The sequence below is a fragment of the Pectinophora gossypiella genome, chromosome 21 (genome assembly GCF_024362695.1).
Source record: "Pectinophora gossypiella chromosome 21, ilPecGoss1.1, whole genome shotgun sequence".
NCBI classification, from domain to species: Eukaryota; Metazoa; Arthropoda; class Insecta; order Lepidoptera; family Gelechiidae; genus Pectinophora; species Pectinophora gossypiella.
Window position 1 is genome coordinate 7,522,371 of NC_065424.1, and position 27,100 is coordinate 7,549,470.

The 27,100-nt window shown below is 38.9% G+C and overlaps 1 protein-coding gene and 1 long non-coding RNA gene across 2 annotated transcripts; one reads left to right on the top strand and one right to left on the bottom strand.

Annotated features, from left to right (window-relative positions):
• Window positions 1-933: 933 nt before the first annotated feature.
• On the bottom strand, window positions 934-26,253 carry LOC126376758 (cilia- and flagella-associated protein 45). The gene is made up of 13 exons (XM_050024328.1): window positions 26,159-26,253; window positions 25,736-25,817; window positions 24,941-25,054; window positions 23,751-23,952; window positions 23,267-23,402; window positions 12,091-12,226; window positions 11,260-11,395; window positions 10,358-10,536; window positions 9,352-9,501; window positions 8,317-8,421; window positions 3,027-3,106; window positions 2,022-2,118; window positions 934-1,085 (listed from the first exon to the last, which is right to left on the bottom strand). Exons 1-13 carry the CDS (start codon window positions 26,251-26,253, stop codon window positions 1,002-1,004), a joined length of 1,596 nt encoding a protein of 531 aa, XP_049880285.1. The 3' UTR covers window positions 934-1,001.
• LOC126376766 (uncharacterized) lies at window positions 12,575-14,817 on the top strand. Its single transcript, XR_007567746.1, has 3 exons — window positions 12,575-12,825; window positions 13,242-13,468; window positions 14,554-14,817. It is a non-coding gene; the product is annotated as an uncharacterized LOC126376766 (long non-coding RNA).
• Window positions 26,254-27,100: the final 847 nt, after the last annotated feature.

Sequence of the window (27,100 nt, forward strand, 5' to 3'; positions counted from 1 at the left end):
GCAGAGTTACTGCAATTTTTTCGACACAATACACTAGGTTCTATTGATCAAAACAATAGTGTCACGTTAGGACATTACAACACTTGAGATTCAAAGAATTATATTTCAATTTTAACCGTGGATAATTATTACAATGCAAACGTGTTATTATTTGATACAATGTTCTAATGTTCACACTAGGCGCTACTGTTCCAACTAGTCAAATCAGTTACTTTTTACTCGACGTCAATGGAATTTGTATGAAAAAGTAACCTGTGACGTCATAGAAAAACGTGACAATATGTCGCACTTATTATATTTTTCTATGTAATATACAAAAAAGAAAACGTTTTATGTCACTTTTAGATCTGTCTTTATTTAGCAATCAGAATTTCATAATTTATCTTTGAACTAGGAAACTACCCAATTCTAGAATTCAACCCTAAAGGTTCCCCGGTCAGTGGCGGCCCTAGCAAAATATTTGGGTGGTGCTAGACTTTAAAGTGGCACCCCTCAGCCCCGTAAAGTAAAAAATGTTACCCGGTATGAGCTATCTTTTTTTTCCAATTTCGTTCTACTTGCGATCGGTCGTTCGACCATAAGCAGGTGTTTTAAGGTGTGGATATGTGGGCGTTTACAATCCTGTGATTACATGGCACCCGTTTCTGTCCTCTTATGTTAAAAGAATGTTCTTTCTCTTGAGTCTGCTGCTGTTGTTACCAACATGCAGGAGTTGAGTAGCAAGTGGATTGACATGGTTCTCCAGTCTCCCTCGGTATTTGACTTTATGGTTCTTTATTTCCTCCATTATGGTTGGAATTCCCAATGAATCAATCTAACCCGATGAAGTTAGCTTGCGGCCAGGGTGAACCAGTCTTGGTTGATATTGGCAGCCCCCCCGCACCCATTTCGGCGCCAGGTGCGGAAACACTCCTCGCACCTCCCTACGGCCGCCACTGTCCCCGGTGACCACTCCCGCTGCGCCTACGCCACCCTTACGTCTAACTTACGGTGCGCTAGTACTACTTGTATCCATGTTTGTACAGCGACTGCTCTACCTCCGTCACATACTTCTCTGGGATCTTCTGTTGTCGCATCAACGCCACCTACAAACATACAATACAATACATACACACTCACCGCAAAACTCACACCGACACAACTTTCAGTCTATAATTAATTATCATTATATAAAAACTGTTTCCTTTAAAATTACGTACTTTACGTAAGCAAAACGCGGCGCGGGTTTGCATAAGTCGGCTCATAATGACAATGTACCTTCTTTCTGCATAACTTATCTAGGGTAACCTTTAAGTAGCTTAGTTGATTTGTTAAATACTTTGTTAAATGTTCTGTTTTATAAGCTGTCGGTTATTAAATAAAATCTTAATAACGGCCTCCGTGGTCCAGTGGTTTGAGCGTTGGGCTCACGATCCGGAGGTCCCGGGTTCGAACCCCGGTGGGGACATATCACAAAAATCACTAGTTTGGTTAGGACATTACTGGCTGATCACCTGACTGTCCAAAAAGTAAGATGATCCGTGCTTCGGAAGGCACGTTAAGCCGTTGGTCCCGGTTACTACTTTCTGATTTAAGCAAGTAGTCGTTACATGAGCCATGTGAGCCTTTGGCGGCTCAATAGTAACCCTGACACCAGGGTTGGTGAGGTTGATAATTCACCTCACAAGCTCACACGATAGAAGGAGATTAAATAAAATAAATAATAATTATTAATATAATAAAAACTAGTATAATACAGTTTACCAGTAAAACTGGTTATACTAGTTTAGGAGCTAGGGCCTTATTTATAATTGTTACTTGTTTGTTGTACTGAATAAACTTTCCTGTCTTTCAAACTGTAACTAGGGGTGGTATTAATAAACTAATCTCAGCTTCGAGACTGCCCTCAAGATCACGTCAATGTGATAGTTCTCATATAAAAACAGGGACTTGAGAATGATCTTGAGGGCAGTGTCAGCTGAGATTAGTTTATTAATAAAAACCTAAGTAAACTGAATAAAGATATTTTTGAATTTGAATACCTTCTGCTTGATGACCATATTCTCGTACTTGTCCTGCTGCTGCTGCTCGAGTCTGATGGCCACACCTTCGTTGCGGACCTTCGCTCGCAACTCCGCCCTGGAACATTACACAGTCCACTTGTAAATAGGAGAATTGGTAAAACACATGGTAATGGTAAGGCCGCCTGGCTGACTGGATAAAAAGGCCATATCGAAGCGATTCATCTAAAAAAAAACAATATTGCTATTTGACATTTATTTGGTAGATTGGCACCCCTGATGCCCTGATGCCGCAGCAGCGGTATCAGTGCTGGTTGGAGGCCGAGGAAATGGATTCTGGTAGGGCTCTAGCTAGAACATAACCGATTGAGAAATTGGTCGGTGTACTGCGGAACGGAAGGCGATTGGGGCAACCGTTCTACACGCCCTATCTATGGAGTAATGAAAATGGAGGCGATTACTCCACCGACAAGAGCGCAGCTCTTAAATAAAGAGAGAGACAGTTATTTGCATTGCGCACTTAGGTACTTTTATATGAGCAAATATCAAATTGCAATATTGCTTCTTTAGATGAATTGATTCAATGTGGTCTTTTTAACGCCCCAGATCGTAATTATTTATGTTAATGGTGCTAATTCCCGTACACACCATCTAATTTTATTTTAAGTTATATCCGTTATTTTCTTATCTATCAAATAGAAAAGGGGCTGGTAATCAGGCATAAAATTTTATATAACACACGTCAATTATAGGCAGAAAAAAACCCTCTCAAAATTTTATATTGGCCAATAACCCGACAGAATTAAGTTGACAGCACACGTGAAACGGGTTGCATAACAGCGAGGTGGTATAGAATTCACCCGGCTTATTCTATCATTTTAAAATGAAGTTGTCAATCTGCCGTCCCTATCCTTTTGGGTGGATAAGAAAAGGACGGGTATAACTTAAAATAAAATTAGGTGTCTGCAGGAATCGGGGGCATTATTTGTTTTGAGTGAAATAATGAATTTTGTATTGCATGGTTACCTGGCCCGTTCCTTGTCATTGATCTGCTTCATGATCTCTTGGCGATGGTGCTCGATGCGGGCTTTGCGTTTATTATCCAACTGGAACATTTCATTATTATTTGTATTAGAGAGGGCTCCAACCGATTGTGGCGGACCCAACTAGTTGGCCACCTAGTTCCGCTCACATACAACAGATGGCGCCACATTCAATAATGCAGTCTTCAAGCAGTCGTGAAACGCGTTAGCGAAGTTTACACAGCAAGGAGCATTATACAACTTCCAACACAACACTGTCGGATCGTCGATCCCTAGCCACACTACCAACTTGTGGCTAGCGGGGTACTATGCTCAGTTCGGTACCCCGAAAACATCCTTTGGCGGCGGCACACCCACGCCGCCAAACGATGAAGCCCGAATGGCCACTGCGACCAAGCTAGATCTATTGGGACCAAATTCCCTACACACAGGATGTTAGTGACATCGTAACAAATAGTGAGGGGGAAGATTTACACCATTTTGAGTTGATATCAAGTGGAATTTTCCGTCACAAAAGTATGGAACAGAAAATTGAACATTGAAAATTGGAACATTGAGGTAAACCTAGCACAGTCGCTGGTAATAAAACAAGATGGTAACTTTCATACGACTGACTTTTATTTTTAAAAATATAAACACACATACTTTTGTACAGCGCAGTTCCACACTAGATGGCGCTAGTAGTTATACATATTACTATTTTGTTAACATTCTCAATAAACAACACCCTCTCATAACAAAATAACTATACTTCCGAAATGCCGAATAATTTTAAAAATTTCCAGTGCTTTTGAGCACATAAGCTTTTTGTTAGTAAGTCTGCAGGCATGTCGGAAGTTGGTACATACTCAACTTTAACCTTATTGTTTTCTACACATTCTCTAACAAAATGATGGCGGACATCAATATGTTTAGTACGTTTATGAAACACTGGGTTCACAGATAACTTTAAAGAACTTTGGTTATCACTATACAAACTTATTGGTATGCTGCTATCCAATACACACATTTCGTTCATTAAATTTTTTATATAAATGGCTTCCTTACATGCTTCGGATAGGGCCATATACTCGGCCTCCGTACTCGATAAAGCTACTGTTCTTTGCTTTCTAGATTCATAACTGATTACACATCCTGATAACATAAAATTATACCCAGTATATGACCTTCTATCTAAAGTACATGACGCCCAGTCGGCATCAACAAAGCCATGTAAATTACAGTCATCCTTTTTAAAAACAAGACCATAGTTTTTGGTTTTCTTTAAGTATCTTAATAACCTTTTCAAATGTTTCCAGTGAGTTTCATTAAAACATGTATTATATTGACTCAAGAAGCTAACACTGAATGAAATATCAGGTCGCGTAAGAACAGATAAATACATTAAACACCCTATCAATCTTTGATATGGATATTCATCCTTACACTGGTTATTATTATCTTTTTCTAACTTTAGGTTTGTTTCCATAGGGGTATCTGAAGTTTTACAGCTACTCATATTGAATCTATGCAATATATTGTTTACAAATTGCTCTTGATCAACAGTTATATAATCTTTTTTAACTTTAATATTCATACCAAGACATTGTGTTATCTGTCCTAAATCTTTTATTTTAAATTCACATTCTAATACATCCTTTAAATGTTTGTAATTAGTTTCACAGTTGTAAAATACAAAGAAGTCATCTACAAACAATGCTACAAACACTTTTACGTTATCAAAACATTTTGTGAAAAGACATGGTTCATTGTTTGACTTTAAATAGCCTAATCTTAACAAACTTTTTTCCACTCTTGTATACCAAGCTCTGGCAGACTGTTTCAAACCATAAATGGCTCTTTTTAACTTTAGGACTTTGTTTTCACAATCAGTAAAATTTGAATTTTCTGGTACTTCAATATATACACATTCATTTATATGACCATTTAGGAAAGCAGTAGGGACATCTAAATGATTCATTTTTAGATCAAGTTGTACACTTAAGGCAAATAACAGTCTCAATGTGGAATACCGTAACACAGGTGAAAAAGTTTCATTAAAGTCAATTCCTTTTATTTGTGTAAAACCTTTTGCTACAAGTCTTGCTCTATAACGCACTTCACCTTCACTATTAAACTTCTTTTTAAAAACCCACTTGTTTTTTACCACTGTACCTACACTTGGTCTGTCCACTAACTCCCATGTATCATTTTCACTGAAGGATTGCATCTCATTCTCCATTGCCTTCTTCCACTGTTCTTTCTCAGGACCATTCATGGCATCATTTAGAGTGATATCCTCGCCTGTCAAATCTTCAACACACATGTTTGAATAACCATAATAATCAGGTTTTCGACGAACACGTTTTTCTGGCTGAATGACATTTTGAGGAATTAGCTCGATTTCGTCTGTTGTTAATAAATCGTGAAACTCTTCTTCTGAGTCACTTAAAGATCCACTATCAACATATGTATGATCATCATTCTTCTCTGTCTGCTCGGTCTCATCTAGATCTCTTGTATTTTCCTCTTCTGTCTCTTCCTTTTCTGAGCTTTCAAGTGGTTGTTTCTCTTCTATCATTATATTTGTTGTACAACTGTCACTCTTGATATTTTCCATGACTACAACATCTCTGGCGATGGTTATTTCTCGTCTCTCTGGATCATACAGACGATAACCTTTGATGTTATCTGAGTATCCAGCCAGATACATTTTGTGAGCCTTCTTATCCCACTTTCTTCGTCGCTCTTTGGGTACATGAACCATAACTGGGCTACCATACACTCGCAAATGTGTTACATTCGGTTTCCTGCCTGTCCATATCTCATGAGGGGTAGTACTCTTGTCTAGAGTGGATACTGGAGATCTATTTTTTAAGTAAACTGCTGTATTTACAGCTTCTGCCCATAACTGTTTATCAAACTGAGCATCAAACAGGAGACATCTAGCCTTTTCTACAATTGACCTGTTGTATCGCTCACACAGCCCGTTTTGTTCAGGTGTGTAAGCTGTACTTTTCTGATGAATAATGCCATTCTTCTTCAAATAATTCTCCATTTCTGTAGAACAAAACTCTCCACCATTATCTGACCGAAGTGCTTTGATTCTTCTGGACTGCTGGTTTTCTACTAACTGCTTAAATTCTTTGAAGTACTTAAAGGTTTCATCTTTGCTTTTTAGAAAATAGACAAAACACATCCGGCTATAGTCATCAACGAATAACAGGTAATATCTGGCCATACCAAGTGATTTGTTTTCCATTGGCCCGCATAGATCAGTGTGGACCAATTCCAGTACATTGTTTGTTTTGCTTGAACTGACAGGGAATGGCAGCCTTGTTTGCTTCCCCTCGCAACACACAACACAATTTAACTTACTGGTATCACTCTTTTCCTGGTATGTCACGCCTTCAACTGCTCCTTGTTTCATCTTGTTAAGGTCATTGCCATTTATATGACCTAGTCGCCTATGCCAAGTTGTACATGAAGTCTGTACTGCGGCTGCCAAGACTTGCTGAGACTTCCCAATGTTTAATCTGTACACATTATTCTCCAAACTGGCTTCACCAATGCATTCATTCTGAGCATTGTAAATGTAACATCCTCTTTTGTTGAAGATTACTCTGTTTCCATTTGCAATAATTCTGCTCACTGACAGCAAATTCGTGGTTAGTTTCGGTACGCACAAAACATTGTTTACTTCTATTTTATACTCTGTATTCTTAACACACGTAGTTAGTCGTAAATCTCCAGAGCATAGAACTTGTACACTTGTTTGGTTTGCCACTATAATTTCCTTAGTTATCGGCTTATACGAAATGTTTGATAACATTTTTTCGTCTGACACTAAATGAGTACTCGCACCGGAATCCACATACCAGTCGTTCTGACTGAATTCCTTTGTTAAGAAAACTGCACTAAAAGCATTAATTTTTGTTTTTTGGATGGAAGGACATTGGTTCTTATAATGTCCAATATTCTTACATTTGTAACAACGAATTACTTTTTGTGACAATTTGAGGTTATTGACGTTATTACTGACACCACTGACAGTTGGTTGCGTTCCGTTATTGCTATGCGGATTTGTTTTCCCGCGCTTCTGGGCAATAAATGCACTTTCCGATTTAACCTCAAATTCCGAACTCATATCTAGTAATTTCGTTTTTATACCATCGGCACTAATTTTTATGCCCGAATGTTCAATAGCCATTATCATGGGACTAAATTTTTCAGGAAGTCCTGCCAGTAACAGCGAGCCAATCCACTCATCATTTATTTCGAAACCAGTACCCTTTAGTTTCTGTGCGGTTTCTACGAGCTGGGACACGTAACTAGTCATGGAGTCACAGGTTTCTAAGCGAATAGATATCAAGCTTCTTAGTAGGCTGATCTTACGCGTAAAACCTGAATCGTCAAACAGCGATTTCAATTTGCTCCACAAATCTCGAACTTTTGGTTCATTCTTGATATGAGTGTAAAGAGATGGATCTATAGTCATAATCATCTTCGCTCTGGCTTTCTTGTCTTCGATTTCTGATAGGACGACATCGTCGTTTAAATTTACGCCTTCCAAGATCATATAATTTTCAACAGCGAACGCCCAATCGTCGAAGTTTTCTCGCCCTTTTAACTTTGGCACATTTGCACAGTAATTAGCCGACATTTTTAAACACTTACACACACTGATTCTACGTTTATACTCCGAATAACTAACGAAAAAATGGGACTGGGCCCATAACCTAATAAAACAAGATGGTAACTTTCATACGACTGACTTTTATTTTTAAAAATATAAACACACATACTTTTGTACAGCGCAGTTCCACACTAGATGGCGCTAGTAGTTATACATATTACTATTTTGTTAACATTCTCAATAAACAACAGGGAGCGGAGTGTAGCCGTTCTATACGTAGTATTATTATTCCTTATTATATTATATGCTATAAGGCCTCCGTGGTCTAGTGGATAGGCCCACAATCTGGAGGTCTAGGTTCGATTCCCGATGGGGATATTGTCGAAATCACTTTGTGAGACTGTCCTTTGTTTGGTAAGGACTTTTCAGGCCTGAATCACCTGATTGTCCGAAAAAGTAAGATGATTCCGTGCTTCGGCGGGCACGTTAAGCCGTTGGTCCCGGCTATTAGCCGGAAAAACACCTTCACCAACCCGCAGTGATGCAGCGTGGTGGAGTATGCTCCATACCCCCTCCGGTTGATTGAGGGGAGGCCAGTGCCCAGCAGTGGGACGTATATAGGCTGTTTATGGAGATGCTATAAGGCAACCATACAGACCTCCTTCTCCCTGCGCAAGAACTCCTCATTCTGTCGCGCCGCGTTGTTGAAGCTCTGCTCGTCCTTGGCGATTTCCCGCGCGATCAGGCGATGGATATCGTTGATCTGAAAATGTTGAACAACATTAGTTTTCCATTAAACACGACAAGATTAAAGGATTTTTGTTTACTTTGTACTCGTGCTTAGGGAAACTCACATAGACAAAATTTAATCGAAAAAATCTGACTCGGACGGGACTTGAACCCGCAGCTCTTGTCAAGCCGGGACGAGAGTGTTAACCATTACACCACCGGGTACTCCTCCTGTCCATGCGAAATTATTGAATTGATATATCTTGTCATTAAGTCGAGCAGGTTCCGGCTTCACGACGGTACATAGATCGAAGAATTTCGCATGGACAGGAAGAGGATCCGGTGGTGTAACGGGTAACACGCTCGTCTCGGCTTGACAAGAACTGGGGGGTTAAAAAGGCCATATCAAAGCAATTCATCTAAAAACCAATATTGCTATTTGACATTTGTGTGCATTGCGCACTTACTTTTACATGCGCAAATTGCTCAAAGCAATTTTAACCGGCGGCAATTTTAAGGGCCTTTTTAACCGGCGGCGCGGCGCGGCGCTACACCAAACACTTCAGGACCCCGATACCGACCCCGCCGACGTGGTCGACGATTTCCCTCATTCAGCGCTTATCGCTATCGACCCACTAGGGTCGATTCATTCTTTCAAATATTTTTCCTCTCAGACGACGCCCTGAGCCGAGGTTCGCGCCCAACTGGGCACCCTCAGGCCTGTTGTCTTAAACGTTGTACCGGGTGAGTGCCTTCAGCGCTCCCCATTTGTCCGGCCAAGTAGTTAATGCCATCTGCGGCAATTCTACAATAAGTCACGTCAAAAAAACCCCCTGCGGGTTCAAGTCCTGTCCGAGTCTGATTTTTTCCATTTTTTCGATTTTAATTTCTCTTTATTTTAAATTAAATGTGACGTCATGTCGACTTACTCATGTGTCCTCAATAACCTTCAAGAGTCGCTCACCTGTTGGACTCTAGCCTCGTGCAGTGCCTTCATGTCCTTGTTCCTCTTGATGGCCAGGTCCCTCTCCTTGCGCCGGTAGTCCCGCTCCACGTCCTCTTGTATCTTCAGGTTGCGTATGCGCTCCAATTCTTCTTTCAGCTCTTGTTCCGCCTGGATCAGGATAGGTGGCTTAGAGTCCGAGGCAGGGTTCGAACACGTGACCCTAAGGGTTCTTACAGACGAACTGCATGTTGTGAATCATGCGGGGCAGTGTGAGAATCGCCTAATTGATTTGACTTTTATTCGGAAAACGGGAGACGTCTTAGGGTTCTTAAAGACGAACTGCAAGTTGTGAACGGCAGAGGCTACTTCAGCCGTCGCCACCTGTCGGCGGCAGCAGTCAATGCGTCGACGGCTGCCGCCGACAGGTGGCGACGTTTGCACTTGCGGCGTGTTTCGTCCGCAAGAGTTGTCGCCTGTCAACTCTCGGCGGCAGCCGTCGACAGGTGGCGACGGCTGAAGTAGCCTCTGCCGTTCATAACTTGCATACGTCTATAAGAACCCTAAGACGTCTCCCGTTTTTCGAATAAAAGTCTAATCAATTAGGCGATTCTCACACTACCTCGCATGATGCAGCGTAGCGCGTGGATGCGTGTTCTTCCGTTGCTTGTAAGTATCTCCGTTTGTATAGAAAACACGCACGGTCTAACACACAGAAAATGCATCCGCATGAACGTGAGAATCGCCTTAATCAAAAATGTCAAGTCTGTCAGTTAAGTCATGTCAATCTAAAACAACATCGACATGGCGAAATCACAATAGAATTTTCTTTAAGGCCTTAACCACGGAGCAGGAATTCACTAAGAAAGAAAAGTATGGTACACATGTACCTAATTATGTAACCTTTTTAAAGGCAAATAAAGTACACAAGAAGCAAAAACTAAATGGTGAAAGCTCGCTCCCTTTGGAGTCAAATTTTTCGTAACATGGTCAATGTGAATGTCATTTCACTGTGACTGATCCATACCTTCTGAGCCTTGGCAATGTGGTCGATCCCCTTCTGCTTGGCGGCCTTGATGGCGTCTGCTTCGGCCTTGTTCTTGGAGTCCCTCTCCTGCTTGGCTTTGAGGAAGTTGTCGATCCTCAGGTTCATTATACGATCCTCCTCGTTCTGGAGCTGCTTGTAGTACAACAACTCTGCATTGCCTGGAAATGTGCCGGCCAAGTAGTTAATGCCATTTGCGGTAAATCTACAGTAAGTGGCGTAAAAAAAAACCTGGAAATATGTGTGACGGAGGTCCAGGTTTATTGTCGAAATCACGTTGAGACTGTCACTTTGATATTGTATTCAATGTTTTTTTAAGAACGTTCAAGGGCCCTGTGCCGAGGTTTTTCTAGCAGCTACTTTTCCTCGGGTTGTGTGAAGCTGCAGTAGTTTGAGGCGGATGAGGCGCTGTAGGCAGTATACTAAAAATACACCCACTCCTAAGCTATGTTTAAGTTCCATGTAACAGGGGGCGTATTGCTATTAACTGGGCACAAATATTCAAACTCATAAAGTTAAATTCAGTGGTTTAAGAGCCCGAGGCGAGATTCGAACATATGATCCTAAGAAGTCAGTCAATTTATCAAAAAGTCAAGTCAGTCAGCTAAGTAACAATTTAAAATAACATTGATTATTTTCGGTTCTTACCGCGTTTAAATCAGGGATATGAGACTCCCGATATTTCGACACTGTTGCAAGTACCATGATCACGGGATGACTGATGAGATTGGACCCCGATTGAACCCGTTATTATGTGTTTTAATTATGATAATAACCGCGTAAACTTAAAACAATGTACTTAATAAAAGTCCAGACTCTACTACACAGTCGCAGTAGTTCTACACAGTCGCGTTCGTTTCCAGCACCAAAGTGATTTTGATTACCTTGGTCGAGTATCTCCTTGAGCTTGAGCTGGCGGGCATGCTTCTCCTTCAGTTTCTGCGCCTCGTCGATCTGCATCGCTATGTTGGCCTGGTTCACGCGGATGCTCTCCTCCTCGATGCGTTCTGCTTCCATTATCTGGGATAAAACATTAATTTATTTTTATAGCACAGATGCAGGACTGCCAGCGAGCAATGGAGCGCAGCATGTTGGGTGTCAGACTGATCGCGTCAGAAACACCATGCTGCGTTCTAAGACTCAAATTGTGGACGTGATTCACGCAGGCGCGAAGTTGAAGTGGGATTGGGGTAACCTGCCCCCTTGGACCCCCTTGGGTGATCTGTCAGATGCCTAACGTGAGCTAAGATCACCACAGAATTGTCTCCGAGTAGAGACAGACGCAGGCGGAGACGGCGCGGCGACTTGGATGCTTTTCTGGCTGGTCGAAGGAAGCACTGGAGAGAGAATCGTGGAAGAAATTTTCCTTTACCCAGCAGTGGGACACTTCAGGCTAGATAAGTGGTAAGAAGAGCACAGATGCTTGTGTGCTTAAAGAAAAGTCAAAAGAGAAACTTATTCACGATTTTTTTGATTCCGACGGGATTAGATCTGGTAGCTCTCGTCAAGCCGACGTCACACACACAGATGCGCATGTATGATAACGTCAATATCTAGTGTCAGTGTAAAACGAGGTGTTTTGTATGAAGTGTCTGGGGTGTGATATAGAATACCTATAAGTCGAAGGTCTCATTTTGGTGACTCAAATGTTACCACGACAGATACAGAGGGCCAAAGGCGTTGCTTTAGTGGATGTAAAAGGTGGAAGGTATTACCTTGGCAGTCATGTGCGCGCTGATTTGCTCCTTGAGTGCCGCCAGGTTCTGCAGCCGCAGCTGGAAGCGCCGTTCTTCTTCGGCTTCGGCCCGCGCCACCGCCGCTTGGCGGTTCTCTTCCATTATTGCGTCCAAGCTGATGGAAAGAATACACATAACATAACCAGAAGTACTTCCATCGCAAGATGAACTAAGTACCCACACCTCATCGTTCTTCCTGTGAGACCAACGGAAAATACCATCATCATATCATACTCCTGAAGACTTAGCCAGATGCACGGCGCTTTATCGTAGACTTAGACCACAGATCATATAATACTAACGTACAGATGCCTCACGTCATACAACGAAACTGTGCCGTTCTAACTCGGGCAATTCTTCGGGCTATTTTTAGTTCTAATTAATGACCACTAGATGCCGCTAAAACGCCCTTTTTTTAGCGGCATCTAGTGGTCATTTATTGATGGGATCGAACGAATCGAGCGACATCTAGTGAAATTTCAGCTTACTGAGTGCAAGTCATTGCAAGCACAATATATTACTTAGAGTTAGAGTAAAATTAAGATAATAGATGGCGCAAACGGATTTTTTTTTCTCAACGTTGACATGTTAGTATTATAATCTGTGACAATGATCTGTGACATTGTCAAGGTGACAGTTGTTAGTTGACATACGATTATTTCTGATGTTTGGTGGTCTTCATTTTGTATTGGCAAAAATATATCTCCAACTCCTGTAAGTATCTAATTAGTTACTAAAACTGGAAGATACTTAATTAAAAACATAGCTAAGGTCCTACCTAGAACGCAATCGTCCCTTATCATCCCGGGCGTTTCGTAAAACCGACTGAGGAGAACCTTTATAAAAGACAAGTCTTTTCTAGCATGATGAATCATTACATTGGACCACCGGTTAAGCACCTGAGGACTTTGTATAAAGTGCTTCCAAATTAGTCTCTGCTTAATCGTGGCTCTGCCCAGCCTAATCGGGATTACAGGCGTGAGTATAAGTATGTATGTAGTAGATACTTTTTTTGTGTAGCTGTCACCTATCTATGGTACAAATCATAATATACTGTTTGTTGAAAAAAGTTAAATAAGTCTAGTTAGGCAGTGAGCGTGTTGTGAATTTAAGCCTGTAACTTATTTCAGATCTCTAAAGACGATGATAACCATTGTGAAGAATGACATGCAAAGGCTATTAGAACCACATATCAACAATTTTCTGACCATGACCAAGTGATGAATATGATAAAAGTCTACCTCATGAAAGCCACACTACTTTTCAAAGAAAAATATTTTCTTTGGAGTTGTAGGTATTATAGTGAAAACTTAATCTTGACTTCTGTTCTGCATAAATGAGAATCGCACTATGCCAGGTATGTATGCTTAAATTATTATCCCATTAACCCATTTCTTTGAGCTCGAATATCTAAATGTTCAATAAGGTAGATAAATTTCAAACTCATCGGATTACATGCGTAATAGGTCATCCATGTGTCTAAATGTAAAAAATAGAACCTACTATTACTACTCCATTCCACCAATCTACTCATTGGTATAAGAGAGTATTAACTCACACTTACTCTCCTTAAGTCTCCTTCTCAGGGCGGACAGAGCAGAGTTTTGGCACACAAGGTGTATATACATTGCAATATACCTACTATTATTATATAGTCACTATTACTCTAATATAAAATAGGTCATAATGGTACACTTGTTTGCATCTCAAACGATGAACACCAGTTCAAACCCTGGTACCGGACTTGCATTAATTTATTTTAAACAGTTCACATCTAGCACAGTTGGCTCGACCATTATAGGTAGCGATACGGCCTATCATTAGCCCAACAGAAAGCTTGTGAGGTGCGTGTGCTCAGTTCATCTTGTGATGAATGTTACTTTGACTACCTCAATGGGATGCAAGATCTTGCTTATGTTATGTTATTATATTATCTGTGATACATAACACAACACAACACACACACACAACACAACAGCACAACGTAACAGCCTCCGTGGTCTAGTGGTTAAAGCGTTAGGCTCACGATCTGGAGGTCCGGGTTTGATTCCCGATGGGGACATTGTCGAAATCACTTTGTGAGACTGTCCTTTGTTTGGTAAGGACTTTTCAGGCTTGAATCACCTGATTGTCCGAAAAAGTAAGATGATTCCGTGCTTCGGAGGGCACGTTAAGCCGTTGGTCCCGGCTATTAGCCGTAAAAACACCTCCACCAACCCGCATTGGAGCAGCGTGGTGGAGTATGCTCCATACCCCCTCCGGTTGATTGAGGGGAGGCCTGTGCCCAGCAGTGGGACGTATATAGGCTGTTTATGTTTATGTGATACATAGATAAACTAATGCCTATAATACCTGATGGGTGGTAGAAATGTTTTGTTCTGAATATCATTGCCGATCAAAATTAATGTGCTCTTTTAATAACTATTATATTTTCATTTGTAGGTAACATAATGTAGCGAGTACCCTGGTTGAGTCAAGATAATATAAGTGGAAAGATAATGTGGCCCAAGTAGTAAAGGAAAGGATGTGCAAACAGCCGAATGTGAATCTGGCAATAATGTGCCTGTTTAAATGAGTTTTAGTTGAGTACCAAATAGTTACCTAGGTTTTCCTGGGAAAAACACTGATCCAGCCTTTCTGATTCAACTGAGTTTTTGTATGGTTTTGAATAAATAACTAAACAATAGAAATGTGTCTTTTTTATTTTACTATCCCCTTTCCATTACATAGATAGGTATCATTTAAAGTAACTATAAATAATTAATTGTTCATTACAACAAATATATTATATACAAATAGTATTAGTTTATGATAATTAAGATACCTACCTGATTATTAAAATTATCAAATTTAATGAAGTTGGATTTTTTTTAATGACTAGAATGAAAATACAATAAATATTCAATTAAACTACTTCTTTAATTCAAAAGGTGTTACATTTTGTTTTTGTTAGATACAATACTAATTTCTTTTTTAATACTTTGCATTTTGACGTGTCTTCAGTAATTGACAACCGTCTTCTCTTCGGCGTGTTACACTGGTATGCTACTGCTGGCGGCTCCACGAGCTCTTCAAGTTCGCAGTCGCGAAGCCGTTTATTTTTGTACACCTTTTTCGGTGTCAGTACTTAAAAAGTACCTGATGAACCTAAAAAGAAAAATTGTATTAAGTAAATAATGTCGTGAATCTTATTTTCTTGTCGTGGGTGGAATACCAGCCTAATCAACCCTAGTGTCAGGGTTATGATTGAGTCGCCAAAGGCCCCAAAAGGTGAATGTAAACCAAAGTTGTTGGAGGTAACATACCTAACATAAAGGAAGAAAAGGGCAATTATAACATTCATTAAAGTAGGTAGGTAACTAACGTATTAACGTAGCCATTTTATAAATATTAAATAAAATGTGTATGATAAGTGATTCCTAAAAGATAGACATAGTTAGGTACTTATAAAATTCCACAATACATTGTTTTGTTATATCTCAAAACCATTAGGCAGCTTTTTCGATGAAAGCTCCCACTAGTCTTGATTTTATTCGGACATAGATTGAACATCAGCGCTCAAAAAGTGGGACGCAAAGTTACTGTTAATATAGCGACGTGAGTGACAGTATTTCTCCGCGGTGCGCGATTAGGCGCCGAACTGGCAACATGCGAAGTGCGTGGTAAAAAGTTGCAAATATAGAAGCTCAAAGAAAAAAATATATAACACTTCTTATAAGTCATGACATTGGTGCTAATTCCTGTAAACACATCTAACTTTATTTTAAGTTATATCTGTCAATATTATTTTTTTTCTTTTGAGTTAGCCGCCAACAAACAGACGAGCGAATGGCGTGGGAGCTTTGTTTTATAATATTATTATAATGACAGATAGAATAAAAAATAATATTGACAGATATAACTTAAAATTAAATTAAATAAAAATAATGATTAGATTACTGACGTGTTAAAAGCAACCAGACGAGATATAGAATGTAAACAAAGTTTCAGAGGTTCAAAACATTTATATTTGAATAAATTATCATAGAGTTCGAATTTTAATCGCTGTCGTCTGTACGAGATAAAGATGATTCGTCGGAAGAGTCCGAGTCAGCTGTGTTTATGATAAAACTATCTATCGTATTATCAATCATGTTGTCAATACTGTGTTTAAATCAACAACTACTCACAATACTAGCAAAAATCAAAATTAAAAGTAACAGAAACGGAATAATAAGAACAAAAATCTAAGTAGGTAAATACGGGGACGAAAAAATATGTATCACTTCGAACGCAATCCAAACAGAAAATAGAAATGAACTTGTTCATAAAATGGCGGTCCAAATGTTGACAGCTGCGGTACCGATTGCTTTCCTGTACCTACCACGAAACACAACGACAGCTGTCGTTGATTAACTGACGCCATAACTGCGCGTACGAGTGATAAGGACAGAGATTATAATCCCTGGTTATCGCAATGTAACTCATTAATGGTCCGTTTGTTTACGTTTTTTATCTCGTCTGGCTACGCTGCGGTATAGGTTTTGCGTTAAAGAGCCACAAACATAGTAGGTACCTACCTACTTAAGTAAGTGGAATGATAAGGCTTTATTACCTACATTAACTCGATTCATCTGCCACACACGATGCGTCAGGTCATCGTGTGTACCAATGTAACCTACCTACCTACCTACCTATAAAATGTATGACGAAATCGTGGGTCGCCCACCAATGAACTATTTATTATAACACTGCCCGATCTCGATGCCCGAGCCCGCGATCTCGAGTAATCTCGACGCATCGCGTTTGGGTAGTTTAATAACCGCTATAATATATACCTATAAGCCCTGTAAGCGCGGTGCACTGTTTTGTACAAGATTGTAAACAACTACGTCTCAATTACGTGTGTCGAGCAACTATAGACTTTATGTCATTATAAAGATAAGATCCATTCTGGCTTGTTGCGTTGCGCGAGGTCACGTGTTATTACGATTGTAGGTAGGCAGGTACCTACCTACTGGCTGAGTCGCGCAAACGCAAATGATAGGTCCGATGCGATGCGATGCGTAGTAGGTATGTAGGTAAATCTGCCTATATGTTTGTTACCTCTTCAGACTTAAACAAATGGTTACGTTATGGTAGGTTACATTACCTACGCATCTACGACAATCGCCGTCTGCGTAAAGTTGAAAGCGAAAAGCTACTTTTTCTACCTATAGCTACCTAACTTACCTATTAGGGTATTAAGTAGGTATTATAGATAGTAGGTAGGTATCTTGGTATAGGTACAATAAAGTCGTAAATTTCTGTTTTCATAATATTTTACGTCTTTAATTATTTTAAACCCTACAATTTATGTTAATACGGCTTTATTATAGTTTAGTTACTGAAAATGGTTCGGAATCGAGACGTCTATAGGCACCTATCGAACCTAACTATCATCACAGCCCGGACACTTCATACAAACAACCTATCCCCTACTTTAAACATTTAACTAGGTAGGTAGGTACCTACATTAACTTGTCTACATCTAAGTAGTAGGTAAGTTGTAATTAGCTAGGTACCTAACATTTCAAAAAACTCAAGGTCGGTAGGTATCATTCACGTAATAACTCACTATCACTATACTAAAACCCAATATTATGTAGATATTCAAGCAATAGGTACCTAAACTACAATAAAAATGTGATTGTATTTGTATTAATTCGGTGGTAGGTAAGTACCTACCTACCCAATTGTAGGTAATAACTTGACAAATTAATTGTGCTTACCTGGTGAGGAAGTGCTTGAGCGATTTTGAAGGTCTTGAGTCTGATATGGTTCTGGAACTGCACTTCTCTGGAGTCTTTTTCTATGACCAGTCTCATTTCGTACATACTTGATATTGAAATGGTCAATGCATAAATACCTTGACCGCAAATTTTCTGCAGGCAAGTGGGCAATGTTCATATTACCTACAAGAAAAGAATATAATGTTCAATAAAACATAAATAGCCTATAGATGTTCCACTGCTGGATCATCTCTACCCTCTACCCTCAAATAACAGGAGGTAATCGTTTTGGTGGTAGCCCGGACCAACTATATAATTTCTGAAGCAAAGCTTACTCTTACTTTTTCGGACAAATAAGTGACTTAGTCCGCATTGTCATAACTAAACAAAGATTAATGGTTGGATCTTGGTAGTGGTTGCCTGGAAGAAATTGCTTAAACAGGCCTCCCATTTGTACTGTAGTAGGTATGTTGCATAAATTTTTGTATGTTCTAACTGTTTGTGATCATTAAAAATATTTGATTTGTGATGAATAATCTCACAAAGTAATTTTGATAATATCAGGAACAGTATCCGGACCTCCAGATCATAAGCCTAATGTTCTAATCAATAATACACAGAGGCAGAATCCACTAATACAGCAACTTTTGACATGTCTTATTAAGTTCTTGTAGGTACCTACCTATACATAATGTATGTATAGATTGGTACCTGCTGAAAGGTAGTCAGGCGTGAGCGAGACCAAGATACTAGGTATACCTCATTTGGGTTCCTGGCTTCTGTACACAGTCCCGATGTGTGAAATTGGTATAAAACTGTAGGTTTGGTAGATAGTAATTTATCTTAGGTATCTATTAAGACTGTATAAGAAGAAATAAATTAATGTTTTATTTTTATTTATTTTCAACTTAAATTAAAAGTAAATGTGTAAGTAGATATCTGGGGGGTCAAAATGGCTACATCAAAGCAATTCATCTAAGAAAGCAATATTGCTATTTGACATTTGTTTGCATCGCACACTTACTTTTATATGCACAAATGTGAAACTGCAATATTGCTTACTTAGATGAATTGCTTCAATGTGGGTATTTTAACCGCCCTGGTCTATAAACTGTTCAATAAAACAGTCCAAAATTCAGAAATAATTATGTACTTGATTGACTTTTTTTAACTTTTGTCCGTTTTATTCCACAGTTCACTTGGAAATATAAATGCATCACATACAGTATTGGCATATAGTAGGTACTTTACAAGTTTTTGACTATTCGTGCTTTAGTAGTACTACGTCTCAATTACGTGTGTCGAGCAACTATAGACTTTATGTCATTATAAAGATAAGATCCATTCTGGCTTGTTGCGTTGCGCGAGGTCACGTGTTATTACGATTGTAGGTAGGCAGGTACCTACCTACTGGCTGAGTCGCGCAAACGCAAATGATAGGTCCGATGCGATGCGATGCGTAGTAGGTATGTAGGTAAATCTGCCTATATGTTTGTTACCTCTTCAGACTTAAACAAATGGTTACGTTATGGTAGGTTACATTACCTACGCATCTACGACAATCGCCGTCTGCGTAAAGTTGAAAGCGAAAAGCTACTTTTTCTACCTATAGCTACCTAACTTACCTATTAGGGTATTAAGTAGGTATTATAGATAGTAGGTAGGTATCTTGGTATAGGTACAATAAAGTCGTAAATTTCTGTTTTCATAATATTTTACGTCTTTAATTATTTTAAACCCTACAATTTATGTTAATACGGCTTTATTATAGTTTAGTTACTGAAAATGGTTCGGAATCGAGACGTCTATAGGCACCTATCGAACCTAACTATCATCACAGCCCGGACACTTCATACAAACAACCTATCCCCTACTTTAAACATTTAACTAGGTAGGTAGGTACCTACATTAACTTGTCTACATCTAAGTAGTAGGTAAGTTGTAATTAGCTAGGTACCTAACATTTCAAAAAACTCAAGGTCGGTAGGTATCATTCACGTAATAACTCACTATCACTATACTAAAACCCAATATTATGTAGATATTCAAGCAATAGGTACCTAAACTACAATAAAAATGTGATTGTATTTGTATTAATTCGGTGGTAGGTAAGTACCTACCTACCCAATTGTAGGTAATAACTTGACAAATTAATTGTGCTTACCTGGTGAGGAAGTGCTTGAGCGATTTTGAAGGTCTTGAGTCTGATATGGTTCTGGAACTGCACTTCTCTGGAGTCTTTTTCTATGACCAGTCTCATTTCGTACATACTTGATATTGAAATGGTCAATGCATAAATACCTTGACCGCAAATTTTCTGCAGGCAAGTGGGCAATGTTCATATTACCTACAAGAAAAGAATATAATGTTCAATAAAACATAAATAGCCTATAGATGTTCCACTGCTGGATCATCTCTACCCTCTACCCTCAAATAACAGGAGGTAATCGTTTTGGTGGTAGCCCGGACCAACTATATAATTTCTGAAGCAAAGCTTACTCTTACTTTTTCGGACAAATAAGTGACTTAGTCCGCATTGTCATAACTAAACAAAGATTAATGGTTGGATCTTGGTAGTGGTTGCCTGGAAGAAATTGCTTAAACAGGCCTCCCATTTGTACTGTAGTAGGTATGTTGCATAAATTTTTGTATGTTCTAACTGTTTGTGATCATTAAAAATATTTGATTTGTGATGAATAATCTCACAAAGTAATTTTGATAATATCAGGAACAGTATCCGGACCTCCAGATCATAAGCCTAATGTTCTAATCAATAATACACAGAGGCAGAATCCACTAATACAGCAACTTTTGACATGTCTTATTAAGTTCTTGTAGGTACCTACCTATACATAATGTATGTATAGATTGGTACCTGCTGAAAGGTAGTCAGGCGTGAGCGAGACCAAGATACTAGGTATACCTCATTTGGGTTCCTGGCTTCTGTACACAGTCCCGATGTGTGAAATTGGTATAAAACTGTAGGTTTGGTAGATAGTAATTTATCTTAGGTATCTATTAAGACTGTATAAGAAGAAATAAATTAATGTTTTATTTTTATTTATTTTCAACTTAAATTAAAAGTAAATGTGTAAGTAGATATCTGGGGGGTCAAAATGGCTACATCAAAGCAATTCATCTAAGAAAGCAATATTGCTATTTGACATTTGTTTGCATCGCACACTTACTTTTATATGCACAAATGTGAAACTGCAATATTGCTTACTTAGATGAATTGCTTCAATGTGGGTATTTTAACCGCCCTGGTCTATAAACTGTTCAATAAAACAGTCCAAAATTCAGAAATAATTATGTACTTGATTGACTTTTTTTAACTTTTGTCCGTTTTATTCCACAGTTCACTTGGAAATATAAATGCATCACATACAGTATTGGCATATAGTAGGTACTTTACAAGTTTTTGACTATTCGTGCTTTAGTAGTTACAGCAATTGGTTCAGAATCTGGAGGCCCTGAGTTCCCAGTAAGAATATGTTAAAAATCACTAATTAAGATTTTCAAGTTTGATTAGTATATCTATATGCCATGCTAAATTACCCAATTGTACAAAAGTTAATTTAATAATTCCAAATTGACATTGAGCACAATACCTAATTATATTATGTTCTTCAGACAGAAAAAACTGTTCTACTGCTCTAAACTGTTGATCTCAGCTTGATTTTAAGTATTACATTAATTATGGTAAACTAAATGGTGACAAATGATAAACCGATTATCAAAATAATAGTCTAGCAAATAGGGGGAGTGGCAATAACTTTACCACCATGTTAAGTAGGTATTTCTTTTTATTTTATTCCAGTCTTGATTGTCATTGATTCTTTCAAATTGTTTGTTTGATAACTTTTTGCAGTTTAATATTAAAAATAAATAAAAGTAAACGTTTAACTACTTACCGCAATTCTCAAGCCATACTTTTAGGCGGTTGACGTCATTCCACGGAAAACGGAACATTGACTTCTGTTCCGAAGAATTTGTACAATTATAATAAGAACAATTGTCTGCAGGCATTTTTTATAACCACTGTTCCTGTGTCGCTACGTGAAAGCAGGTTTCATGAAGCCAAATCAAAGTCCGATTTCAGTCCAGGGTCAGTTTGTAAATCACAATACACAAAACGTAGAAGGCGCGTTCGACTCGGAATTCAAACGAACGAAAACAAACATTAAAAACATTTTCAAAGGTAGGTAGGTACTATACGTTATTTGAAAGTTGCGTTTTTTTTGTTCTAAAATTTAGTTTCTAATGATATCTATAGGTAGTTATATTATTTTTAAAATTTGATATTGTATCTCCCATAATTATTACAACGGAATTACAACTAAACATTTAATAAATTCAATAAAAATGTATTTTGCAAATAAACACAAACTTTTAAAAACGTAATATTTTATTATCTGTGGCAAAGCTAGATCGATGTTGCAATAATTAACGATAGATGGCGCAACTTTAAGCGACCTTCTTACACACAGTTATAGATGGCGTTGATTAAAACTAGATCGTTCAACCCCTCAACAAGCTCCATACTCGACGTAGTTCCGACGTAAATCCGCTAGAGTAACCACTAAATTTAAAAATATAAAAATCTCCATTAAATGCCAATATCTTTGATTAACTTTTGGTTGGAGTATAACTTTTAAATTATAAAACATAATTTTAGTGCCTAGTTATCGATTATTGGCTTTTAAAGAAACTTTAATTACAAATCGGTACTATTAGCGTCATCTATTGAATTTTTTTTGAACAATGTTTCCTAATGTTCGCGATGAGAACCCATGCTTAGACGAACAGAAACGAAGTCAAGTGGAAATATGACATTGATGCATACAAATCATTAGCGTGTAATAATAATAATAATAATAAAGTTTATTTAGGTAAAATCTACGACACACATATACATTTACAACATTAAAATATACACACATTAACATTAATATTTAAGTAGTTGGAAAACATAAAGGTATATGGGTGCCGCAGTTCACCAAAAAAGGCCAGGGTTCAGTGAAAATTTACCCAGAGGGCAACACTGATTTCGAGGGCGTGTGTCAATTTTGCGTTGCGAGTTGGAAGGGGAATTTGAATACACATTTTTGGAAACGTCAAAACGGTCCGTTAAGTCATCATCATCATGATGTCGTGCAAACCGTATCCGGCGATGGCGACTCCTAAATATCTATCCTGGGTCGTTGTTATGGTGGTCTCTGATGAGGCTGGTGAAACCGAACTTCGACTTGAAGGTCTGGTCACACAGCACACATTAAAGCTGGTCTGATGAATTGAGTATGTAGTTATAGGAGGGTTTCGGTCGAGCCTTCGGTATATGGTCCGTTAAGCAGCGTTTGTAGGAAAAGACAAAATGGTGACATCCTCAACATGCTACAACAAACCGTCTGGTTTCTTCTTCCAGCTCCTTCTTGATGAGTTCCTTCTCGACGATCTGCGCGTCGCGTATGGCGTGGCACTTTGATGCTAGGATGATCCCGTTGCACAGCCGTGGCCCTTGCATGTTGTCGGCTTTCATCACTGAGGGAGAATTTACAGTTTTAGAAAACAACTTCTCTCGTGTGTTTTAAAAGAACGTCTAGGGCCCTGTGCCGAGGTTTTTCTTGCAGCTTTTCCCGGCTATACAGGTTGTGAGCTGCAGTAGTTTTAGGCGGATGATATGTTCGTTATGTAATAACTGACGATTCAAAGTGTAATAAAATATGTTACATACTAAATAAAGATATTTTGAATTGGAATAAAATAACACTTATGTCAACTCTGGTGCTGAGCTAGTATTGAGCTGCCATACTTACTAAGTCGAAGATCCTATTCTGTCACTCAGAATCATCATTTGCTAGAGCGAGATACCTAGTCCAGGTTACTTACTCTCAGCACGTGTAAGTGTGTAGGCAGCTTGGTCAGGGCCTTCCAGTTCGGGGTCCGCGGTCCCAGTGGCGGCCTCCGCCCCTGGCTGTTCTTGAAGCTTCTGTTTGAGCAACTCCTTCCGTTCCTCAGACTCTTTGGCCGCCTTCTGTATCGCCGCTTCTTGCTCGTGCATCGCTTTGATCATTTCTTCGCTTGTCACTATCTGTTATTAAAATTTTGTTCTTGTTTACTTAAGTTTTTAGGTTAGGTTATAGAATAATAGTAGAGGCGAAGAGGAATAGTAGGGCAGCAATAACTCTCAGTACTATTCAGAGGCAAAGGAGAGTCCTAGCGCGGCTTTGAAATAGGCTACTATGGGCGCCATCACACTCGCGTCAGAGAGCCTTTCGGGGCGAAGGCAAGAGGGAAACCACTGCCCTATTTTTCCCTAACAAGAAAGAATGCTACATCGACAAGAGTCTCTCTCTATTTAAGAGCTGCGCTCTTGTCGGTGGAGTAACCGCCATTCCTCTCTTCTTCCCGCCAAAACCTTCACCTCCCGATACGACACGACCTGCACCTTCTCTTTTATTTGTTTCATAAATGTTATCCTAGGTCTACCCCTTCCTCTCTTCCCTTCAATTTTTCCTTCTATAATGTTTGTTATAAATGAATCGTGTCGTATCAGGTGGCCAATCATATTTCCTCTCCGGTTCTCTATAGTCTTCAATATGGTTCTCTTTTCTTCAACTCTTTCCAGCACTTTTTCATTTGACACCATTTCAGTCCAGCTTATACCCTCCATCCTTCGCCAACACCACATCTCAAACGCTTCCAATCTCTCTCTGTCTCTCTGTGTCATAGTCCACGTTTCACTTCCATAGAGTGCAATGCTCCAAATATATGACAAGAGTATGGTGCATAAAATAATGATGATGCATAAAATAAACACACAGGTACAGTTAAACCCCATAATATTTCCCGTCATGCAAAGTTGGCTGTCGACATTTATTCGGCCTCGGATTTGAACGAATTTAAAAATATTTTTCTATTTCATTAAATAGAAGAAAGACGTGATAATAAGTCCGACATTTCATCACGTTTTACTATAACGTCTCAGTGTGCTTTTTCATACAATTTCCTGGTTTGTCGTTTAGTAAAAAGTAACTGATTTGACTAGTTGGAAATTAGCCTATTGGTAGCGTACTCACCTTGGCCTGTTTCTTCAACCGCTCATACTCGGTCTTGGGCATGACGGCGGGGTACAAGTTAGGGGTCTTCTTGGGCACAACGAGCTTCCTGAACCCGAGGCCCGGCTGTGGCACCTGTCAAACATACAAACATTTATGGGGATTGTCTGTTAAGCGCAAGAAAAACAGAAGCGACGGAACTCAGACGCGTTGGAGATGCGACGCCCGCATAATGTACTTTTATATAGTGTGTTAGTAACACAGTAATGCACACTGAGGGGGCTTATTCAGCTCATGGTTCTGAGTTAATCATCATCTCTCTAGCATTATCCCGTTTTTCACAAGGTCCGCTTACCTAACCTGAAGATTTGACAGGTCCGGTTTTTTTACAGAAGCGACTGCCTGTCTTACCTCTCAACCCGCGAAGGTACAACCAGCCCGATACAGTTTAGGTCACATAGGTACTTACCTCCGAAAATGCATTTCTCGGGAATGTGGCTTTCCTCATGATGTTTTCCTTCAGCGCTGAGCACGTGATAATAATTTATGATCCAAACAGAATTCGAAAACAATTCTGACAATCATTGGTTCAGGCCTGTGCTGGATTCGAACCTACGACCTCAAAGTGAGAGGCAAGCGTTCTACCAACTGGGCTACTACGGCTCATGGTTCTGAGTTAATGACAAGTGGAATTTTCCGTCGCAAAATTCACGTTTTTTTTGTGCTTCTCTTCTACTGTGTGGGTTGTGAGGTGGATGATGGTGAGTGGTGGATGGTGTTGTGGGTGGGTGTCGAATAAATTAATTTTAATTTTACCTGGATAACTTCTACCGGGGGCAGCGAGCACTTGTGGATCGGCTTGTTGCTCAGCGGGAATCGCAGCCGACATTCTTTGGGCCTGGAAAGTGGAAATGGCATAAGCAACACGGTCCATGAGGGTACGTGACAATAGAATATATAGAATAGGGTAGTTTCCAACTAGTCAAATCAGTTTTTTTTTATTTGCCCATTCGGGCAGGCAAAGGGAACTTAGCCCATGCAGCCTAGTCTTTGGTCAAATCAGTTACTTTTTACGAAATGTCAAAACACGAAATGACTATGCAATTTAGAAAAGCGTGTCACAGAAAAAACGTTTATTACATTTTTCTTTATTAAAATACATAAATAAGTTAACTTTAGATCTGTCTTTATGTTTTTTGACCTAGGAAAACTACCCATATTCCGTGGGATAGTACTTACTTGTGTAACTGGTAGCACCCTGGTTCGCTCCCTCTGCGTATGATGTGGTATTTTATGTCTTCATGCGGGTCCTTAGTAGGTGGAGCTTTCGGCATTGTAAAATTATATAAAATAGCAAAATAAATTGAAAAATTCTTCTCTGGTTGCGACTTGCATGCGTTGCTTAGTAACCAAACAAAATTAAATAGTTTTTTGTTGCCATTGGTGTATTATTTTAAAATAGTTTGAATTAGACTTTTTTATTTTTAAAAGTTAGGGTGTTTTTCCACTACATCAATGGATAAAAAAAATATAATAAATCTATGACTACATCTGATCCGAGCATAAAGTATGTGCATAAATAATCAAAGAGAATATAAATCGTATCGTGTTACGTAAAATGACGGGTAACATAGTTGAATTACAATGTTAATTAATATTATAAGTAGTAATTCAGTTCTTGAATACTTACATAATAATAATAATTAAAATAATTCAATCAGCGGCAGGCTCTTTGACGAGTGCGGTAAATAGCAGTGTTTTTGACGAATAAAAATATTTTTTGAATTACAAAAATAAAATAATTCGATTAATAATTTAATTCTTGAATTGAATTTATGTCGACAACACGGACCTCCGCGTACATGCGATATCTTGTACTTATGTAATTTTCTACTATTCATGGATACGGATAGGATATAATGCGAAAACCCTCTTGTGGTATTAATAAACGAATCTCAGCTGAGACTGCCCTCAAGATCATGCTCAAGTCTCTGTTTTTATATAAAATCAGTCACATTGACATGATCTTGAGGGCAGTCTCGAAGCTGAGAATAGTTTATTAATAGACCCTTAGTATTAGACTTCAATCAAACAACAAATTAAAACAAAATAATTGTATATTTTATCTAATACCTATCTAAATTAGTTATCTAACATTCAAATAATATCACCGTCTTTCAG